This window comes from Rhopalosiphum padi, chromosome 1 (genome assembly GCF_020882245.1).
Source record: "Rhopalosiphum padi isolate XX-2018 chromosome 1, ASM2088224v1, whole genome shotgun sequence".
Lineage (NCBI taxonomy): Eukaryota > Metazoa > Arthropoda > Insecta > Hemiptera > Aphididae > Rhopalosiphum > Rhopalosiphum padi.
In genome coordinates, this window is record NC_083597.1 from 20,809,694 (window position 1) to 20,819,356 (window position 9,663).

The 9,663-nt window shown below is 24.4% G+C and overlaps 1 protein-coding gene across 1 annotated transcript in view; it reads right to left on the minus strand.

Annotated features, from left to right (window-relative positions):
• Nucleotides 1–6,623, minus strand: part of LOC132917261 (uncharacterized) — a 76,326-nt gene extending 69,703 nt beyond the window's left edge. The window contains exons 1-2 of the mRNA XM_060977910.1: nucleotides 6,509–6,623; nucleotides 1,602–1,647 (exon numbers count right to left, since the gene is read on the minus strand). Coding sequence (XP_060833893.1) covers nucleotides 1,602–1,623 — 22 coding nt within the window. The 5' untranslated portion in view covers nucleotides 1,624–1,647; nucleotides 6,509–6,623. The remainder of the gene's footprint in view (nucleotides 1–1,601; nucleotides 1,648–6,508) is intronic.
• Between the last annotated feature and the right edge of the window lie 3,040 nt (nucleotides 6,624–9,663).

Here is a 9,663-nt window from a genome sequence, read left to right on the forward strand (position 1 = left end):
AATTAAACTAGGTGGCGTATAGAAAACCTACATGACTGTTATTTTTACAATTTATTTATGAACGCATAAATTTTAAACATTACACACGCCGACCATAGCATAATCGATTGTCAATATTTACTTTACACATATCAATCATTAATTTCAAATTCAAATTAACAGGCATCTTAAAATATCTTCTTGTACAGAGAAAATAGTGTATGATAATTTATGTTTTAGTAAATTTACAATGTATTTTAATATTAGAATAATATAGATACACTATACATAAATTATAGATAGATTACTACAAACATTAGTTTTCAACAATATTATTGTAAACCAGACATGCGTTTTAAAGGGACTGTGTTAATAGTGTTAATACATACACAACTGCAAAAGAATGTACCATATTATAAGGTGCTACTTAATTTGTTTTTCTTTAAAATTCAAAACAAACATGATACCACTGCATTAAATAGCGAATATATTTAATTTCAAATTAAAAACAAATATTTGAGCATAGTGGTTAAAATAAAATATTTAAAAGTGTTAATATATTTAGTATTCAAAGTTTCAACTTATTTACATTATATTTATTTTTATATTTGTAGAATAAATATTTTTATTTTATTATTATTATTTATATTATTTTGACAACATTTAGATAAAAAGTTAAAATTTGGTCAACTTAAAACAATTATAAAATATATCGATGTAATTTATTATATAATTAATACAAATCTTTGATCGGTGTTATTATAATTATTTACCAATCTACCACCATAGCTCAAAAATATTCTTGGTTGACCAATAATAGCATTAGTAATATGATTCCTTTTATATAGACACTTAAAATGCAATTCAAATACTTGAATGTTTGAGTGAAACCTTTTTTATTAGAAATATTAAAAAACAAATGTATATATTCTAATAACAATAATTAAAATATGAATAACAAAAAGAAAAATAACAAATCGTGGTTAAAGCGTAGTACGAAGGAGGGTCTTGTAATAATATTTCAATTAATAGATACTTTGAAATATAATCTTCAATCTTGACTTATGTGACTTAAAGTGTTAATCGAAATAATATATATTATAATGTTATCTATTACTAAATTTTCCAACTTTCATTATATCTTGATATCTTTGATATCAAATAATATATTTATGGTACTCAATTCATATTACTTGATGCCTACTCTTAAGTAAATCAAAATAAGATACATTTTACTATGCATTTCGTAATTCTTATGCTAACTATTCTAACTTTTGATAATTTATATAAGTTTAAATAGAGTTTGAAATTAGATACACTTCAAAGGACAAAGGTATCTTACAAATCTTATTTTCAAATTTTAAATATGGTTGAACTAGTGTTATATACCTTGTACAAAGTAAATAATAAAATAATAAGATTTATTATTAGTTTACCAAGACTCGGCAACAAAATAAGTTAAGAGATGTTTTATAATATAATAAAAAATATATTTAAATATTTAGGTATAGTTTACTAACTATATAACATCCCGAAAACAAGAAATTCGTAAAAATTAAAAAATATTAAAGAGTATTTATTTCATACATTTTAAGATAACAAAAACTTAAATTTTATCTTACTATTCAAATTAAACAGAGTCATTCTACAGTTACAATTTGAAATTGTCTGAAACAAAAAAAGCAAAACAAATATTTTAAAATTGTGTTACGAATTCGCAAATATTACTGGGAAGAGGGTTACATGAATTTAAAAAATGCTACAAAAAATATTCATCTCCTTAAGACAAGTATCATAATTTCATAAACACTGCTTAACTTTTTATATTCTATAGACTATAGAAAAACTATAGGGAGAAAAAAAACTAAGAAAACAGTTCTACTGTATTATAATAGATGTCGAATGTACTTAATTATTGCGTTGGTCACTGTAATATGTGTTACATTTAAATTCAATAATGAATGATTTAATATAATAAAGAATTATAAACGAAGTTCGAACGGCCTATGTCTTTAGATATTTTGTTATAGGTATTATAATTTATATTGCTTTATTAATAATATGGCTAGTTATGCTCAGTTTTTTCAAAAAACAAAATAACATATATCAGATAATACTTTTTATTTTAATATTAATTCATATAATGTCGTACTATTGGTAGTTAGTTTTTTTTAATTAAAAAATTTGAAACTAATGTACCATATGTACCAGTTTGAATTAAATTTGTGTATAAATAGTTTAAATAAATCTAGATAAGTGTATTATAAAATTATATTGTACATATATGGTAAATAATAATGTAAGTGAAGATACAAGTTTCAAATTCATACAAATATATATATTTTTTTTTATTATATTGCCTTTATTAATATACAAAATAACTCAAATATTATTATTTTTTGTTTAAATAACTAATAAAAAATACGTAATTTTTTTGTTATACATATACTCGTAACATATATCTTTTATTTTTATTTAAACAAAATATATTTACAACTTATAATATTATCATATACAATAAGTAATTTTGGTAGCTTAACTGGATAACAACAACATGAAATAACGTTAGAAGGGAGGCCACCAATATGGAAACTCTTAGACTGGGGGTAAAAGTTGTTTTAAAATTAATATATGTCGGGATTCAAGAGTTCCCGACACCGGTGTATTTTTAATTGACATGAGGTGGTGGGGTTATCTGGAATGAATTCGCTGGCTAAGTTAAATACTAGTGGATTTGTGTGGTTAATTGATTTGGTGTAGACTTTTTTGTAATAGTTTTCATCTGAAATGGAAACATTAGAAACTGTTTTGTTTTTAGGTCTTTGTCTCATAATAGATTTAAGACGTACCGTGGCGCAAATGTTATTTTGAGAAGAGAGATTGATTTGAAGGCCTGGATGGTACGCATTGGGAAAGCTTGGTGGCACATCCCCATATTTGGATGTCATAGGCCGGGATAGGGTTTAACATTGATTTGTATATTAATAGTTTGTTGTTGATTGAGAGTTTGGACTTGAGAATAGGACATAATAGATTAAGTCTAGTATTAAGATTTAAGAACCTTTCATTTAATTTTTGAAGTGTGGACTTCTAGTTAGAGATTTGTTTAAGATATTAGATCTAAATTATTTAGTTTGAGTTGTAGTTGGGATTTTGGTTGTTTTGGAAAAACATATGATAGGTATCTATGATAAAAATAGTGAATATTTTTTTTTATATTTACGAATTGCTAAAAATTTAGCAGTATATGGTCATAATCATGAAGAATATTAAATTATATTTTAAAACTTTTCGACTGTGTATAAATATATATATTGAAATTTTATAAAATAAAACTAAATACATTCAAAAAAATAATAATAATAATAATAATAATTTAAGTAATAGTTGACTGTTTTAAATTTCTAAGATTTTTGAATCATAACAGAAACAAAAAACTTTGTCAGAAAATAAAGAGTTATTATTATACGTTGGATTATCCAGTTTCATCAAATTTTCAATTGTATAATCGCTCATAAAAATGTAATTGGCTTTATGCTATTTTTTTTTTATTTTAGTAACAAAATTATGAGGAATCTTGTATTTTGTATTCAACTTAAAAACTTTTCACCTCACAAACGTTATATGCATTAACCAAAAAAATATAAATATCACAAAAACATTCAAAATATTTTGAAAATTATTTTATGTCTAGAAAAATATAATACAAATATTTGGCGAAAAAATCAATCTCAAATGCTATTTTTATTGAATTAATTAAATTAAAAAACACAGGAATATTTTGATATTCAACCCCTCTAAAATTATACTAGATTCAGTTTTATTTCATAAATGACACAATCGGTTGACTATTGAATTTATTTATTTTTCCAAAAGCCAACAAAAGACAAAAAAACTTAATATTTTCTCCGCTGCACGGAAAAACAATGATTAATAGTTATGTTTTTGTGTCTCATTGTAGTACATAGTCACGTTTAAAATATGACGTTCATCTATGGCATGTTTACATTAGCTATCTAGCGTCCAGAATTTGAAGTTAGAATGACAAATTTCAAACAATTTTATTTATAAAGATAAATTCTAATATAACTATTATTACTCGTGATTAAAAAAAAAATGTGTCTACGAAGTTGCTAAGGTTACGTAATCATATCATATTATATTAGTTGCTAAGGGCAACATAGTTACCGTAACAGGAAATTGGTCAGAAAATATAAAAGTTGTATCCAGCCTAAAAACATTAAAAACATACCTATGTTAAAAAATAATCAGATATTATTGTGGAACCAATACATGCATCGCTTAGAATCTAAAACTGTTACTAATCTCGATCCTCAATCAATAAATAGAACTATACGTACTAAAACATTTCTGTCCAAAAGTGTCCACACATAAATTTTTAAATTTAAAAACATTAAATTGAAAAATTTGATAGTTTGCTATACAAAACATATACATACAATTTGAATTACTTCATCAATAAAAAGTATAACTGAGCTTGTTCTGTAAGTTTTTCCATTATTCTAAAATCACTTGAAAATTTGAGAAAACCTAAACCTTGTTTATGATAAAAATAATTTATTGAGTACTATTGAAATTGAAAATAATGTTTAAAGTAAACAAAAATACAAAATTGAATGCATATTTTAAATTAATAACTTGTAAATAATTTAATATTACTATACTATTGTAAATAAAAAAAAATAAATACAATTTTTGAAAGTGTATTATTTTTTACAAACAAAAAAATTATCAGTAAATTCTAAATTGAATAGAAAAATAAATGAACGAAGAAATCTTCTTCACCATAGTTAACAATATATAATTAAATATCTTTATATTTTCAAAAAACTCATCGTTATTTTGTTGTTGTATTGTATTAAAAGAAAAAAATATATAACAATAATATTAGCAAAGCAAGCAAACAATACTTGAAGAAAATCTATATACACTAGGTTGGCGTGAACAAATGAATACAAGAAAGCACAATAAAATATTGTTTAATGTATATATTATTCAATTTTAGTTTTTCACTTATATATTTTACTATTTTAGGTATGTATAAGTAAATACGCTATGAAATATTATATATAATAGGTACCCATATAAAAAAAAATGAATATCATTTTTAATCTTCTTTCATGTAAACAAAATACAATTTAATGCAATTTAATTTTTATAATGTAAGCTCCAATTTTAAAAATGACAAAGCACGCTCAAACTAATCTTTTATTATTATTATAAATAGAACTTTTCAAAATATATTTTTATATTCATCAACAGTTAAACCAGACGAATACAATATTATAATAATCTAAATACATGTTTACACGTTAAAATAAATTTCATAATATTTGTTCATGGTTACTTGAAAATATATATATAAAGTGCTCCATTCTGAAATATCGTAATCTTGGTGTGTTTAATAGTGAAATATAATAAAAAATAATATTATTTTTTTTTCAACGAATTTGAAACTATTAAAAACAGTTTATCAGAAAAAATATACGATATTCGTATTTGTACAAACTCGGATTCTACGCAGTTATAATATTATTGTACACCAGACAGTGCGAATAACATTATTTGATATAGTAATATTAATTCACAAACTAAAATTATATATTTTTTATATACACAAAACTTTTTGAACACCGTTACAAACAAGAAATTCTTCTTTAAAAAAAAGTCCGTATTCCCCACCATCTATGATTATTTTAAGAATATTATAATTTATCGGTTACGATGATTTTTAAGTATTGAATATTAGGTTTGATAACACAGGGATAAACAGAATGATTCAAAATGTATGATACACTCATTTTATTGGTATGTAAATATTCATAATAGTGAAACCTTATCAGTACGAACATTTTTTATTTAGAAATATTTAAAATGGTTAGTAATCTTTAAATTTATTTACAATATTTTAGTGGGTCAATTTGAGAAATTCAAAGGGACCTATCATTTTTTTTGCAATCTTAATGTAATGATTTTTTCGGAGTATTCGATGCATAAAAATTGAAATTCGGACGAGTAGTTTATTATTTATAATCATTTAAAGCTTGATTGAGCGGAATAGAGTAGTACAGGGATACCTCTGCACAAATAAATGGTATACTACTCACTCACCTAAACTTTAAATGCTTATCACTCATAAACTACTTTTTAAATTTCGATTTTTATGCATCAAAACATTCCGAAAAAAATTATTTAGACTACGATCGCAAAAAAGAATGGGTTTCCATTTGAATTTTCCAAATGGACCGCCAAACCCACCATTAAAATATTGTAAACAAATATAAACTATATTAATCATTTTTCTCTACTGTGAATATTTTATATTTATATGATAAAATATCTGTAACGTTAATTTTAAATCACCTTGTTTATCCGTTATTCTACAATTTAATAATGTGTAGAAAAAAATTACAGTCCGAAACATAATAATAATAATATAATTATATTTTTATGATCTAATAGCGTCAGTGCGTCACCTTAATTATTGGCAAATAAATATATAATTTACCTGAACGCAGCGTAACAATACAGACCGGTTAGCTAGGCCGTGAGTACTTCGGGACTGACGTCGGAGCGAGACCACCACCAAAGGAGTGCGTTTGGGGGATGCTGCGAGACGACTGTCGCCCACGAGTCCACCGTCATCATCCCGCCCACCCCCGGAAGGGATCTCGTTCCCGCTCCAGGATTAAAGGCACGCATGACCCGAAATACGCGTAACACCAACAATAATAATATATTATCATCGCGTAAACGTTATGTTCCTATACCGCAATATTATACGAACGCGCGTCCAATATTACATCATTTCTACGTTTTGACTAAGTTGAGACATAAGATGGGGTTGTTACTAGTTAGAATTCTCTTTGTTTACTCGCGATCGTCTTTTGTTGTTTATTTATTTGTTTTTACGACTTTGACCGGAAACAACGACTTAATTCCGTCACGACGATTGACAGCCTCCGACCGTTTTTATCGTTTTTGCTTATCGTTTGTCTAGCTTTCGTCTCGATCCATTATCGACTGTCGTCATCCTTCAGCGGAATATGCGTGTATTGTATTATACGTCATCTCGCCAAAGCTTATCGCTTATCAAATGAAAACAGAAAGACAGAAGTATATTTATATTTTATAACATTCGATTCAAACTGTATGCACGTATAGTAACGATCAGCTCATACCATCGTACTAAATTGTCCGGAAGTCGTGTATCATTTCGAGAAACATCACGATTTACCACCAGACATAATCGGATCGTATTATTCAAGGGATGATAGAATGCAGACAACGATATTCTCGGAAATTAGAAAATATATATTTATTTGTCGGCATGATATTTTTTTTTCGTGAATATAATAATAATATGATTTAAAATTTACTGGATATAATAATAGTATTCAATAACATAAGATCTTATTACTTTGACCACCGTTTAAAAAAAATGATCAAATTTGAAGTTTTTCAATTGTTGTAAATTTAAAAACCAATCGTAACCACGCGATGTAGTACCAAATTTTACCAAAATTTGAGACCATTTATTTGCTTACATATATATAGATTGATAGATACAATAATATTGTTACTTCTAAACATTGTATGTTAGACAACTCTGATAGAAATATTAACCTTACTATACCTAACCTTATGAGTAATGATGTAATTATTAATACATTTGTTCGTTTACTAGCTATGAAAAATAAATATTAATAATATCTAATTTTATCCACTAAGAATATATTTTTAATGACAATTATTTTATATACCCAAGTACACTGTATTTCAATTGGAATACAATAGTTGGTTCAATATATTCTTTGAGAGCAATCATGTTTGGAAAAAAAATATTTAAAATAAAATAGTGTTAATAAGTACAATATTATTAAATTAATTTTTTAATGATTGTATATTTTTAGTTATAACTTTTCACTATTATATGAAATGAGAAAAAATATTTTAATGTTTATTTTTTTTTTTACAGACGTTAATGTATTTTACAAACTGACAATATATGTATTAAAGGTGTAACGGCATGTTCTATATATTTTATAGAAAATCCATGTCATGTACAATGTACATATTCATTAATTGTTAAATCATATTATGAATTAAATGCTTAGAAACGCATAATAATTAATATCTAATTGTACTTATAGTTGTATAGTGCTACTAAATGTATACACGGAAGGGCTGTAATAAATATAATTCGTTTGAACAACAATGATATTTTAATTTACCTTTATGTGAAACGAAATTATTCAAGTGTTTTTATTATACAAAATTATATTTTGACTGTTGTAGTCTAATTTAAATTAAATAAGCTGCTATATTTTTTTTAAAAAAGACGCTAATTCACCGTTTTCTATATATTTTTAAATACATTATAATTATAATTTTTTATTTATCTTAATCAAAAATGTATAAAAACATGTCATAATAATAATATTGATGTATTATTATACAGAATATTGACTCAGCATTAATATATGCATTTAACATAGTAACAAAAACAAAATATTAACAATCATATTATATATTATTTATTTATCTACTTAACACAATATTGTCAATGAATAAGTGGTTATTTTTAATAGTAATATAATTTTAGTCTTACACATTATCAAAACAAAAAAATATATAATAAAATATTAAGTTTTAGTACTGTAATTTTTACTTTTTAATAATTTAAAAATGTATACAGTTTCCTAAATAGGTATACAATAATAGGTAATTGAACCTTCCTATAAAAAATATTATTATTATTATTATTATGGAAATTATAAACAAATTAACTTTTATTATAATAGTTAACTTATACTGATAATAACTGAGTAACTTATACTAAAGTTAAAGCAGCTAATAAGACTATTAATATTTCTATTATATATTATTTATTCCAATATAAATTAATTATTGTTTACTTATATATTATGAACTAGCATTAATGAACCCATGCAAGTGTTATTATATAACACCATCATATACTTATTTAAAAAAACTGAATTTTATTTCGATTTTAAAATTCCATGGGGTCATTAAGTGTTTTTTTTCCAGTCCCGTGATTTTTAAAGTCTATGCCATTATTTTATAAATTATAGAGTAGAGAACACTACATTACGCATTATTTTTTGACACATCGCCGTTGACACGAAAAACCCCCTCATGTGATAAAACTCGATTTTTTAAGACAAACAAAAAAAGTATAAAAAAAATATTGTCAACGATCTATAGTAACAGATTTTAAAGTCTTAAAGTTACTGTCAAAATTCAATATTTGTGAAAATATTGTACACATTTTCAACGTTTTAACTAAACGTTTTAAATAACTATTTTTTTAACTATGAAAAATTAAATAATTTTTTTTGAAAATTTTTAATCTCACATTTTGTATCTACTTAATAACCCCTTTTTTGAGCTATCAACCAACATTTTAGCTATAATAGTCCCGGAGAAAAGTTAAAAAAAAATAGAAATTTTGGCACGGTTCACGCCAACGCTTTTGTGGATTCAATAAATCGTTATACCGATTGGGTGTGTTATCGGATCTCTCTCATTAATATTTTATGTAAAAGCTAGCTTAATTATGCACCTTCCCATTACAACTGAGTTATATTTTTATCGTTTTTCTATTTTACACAAATTCTTGAAGTTTTAAAAATTCAGACT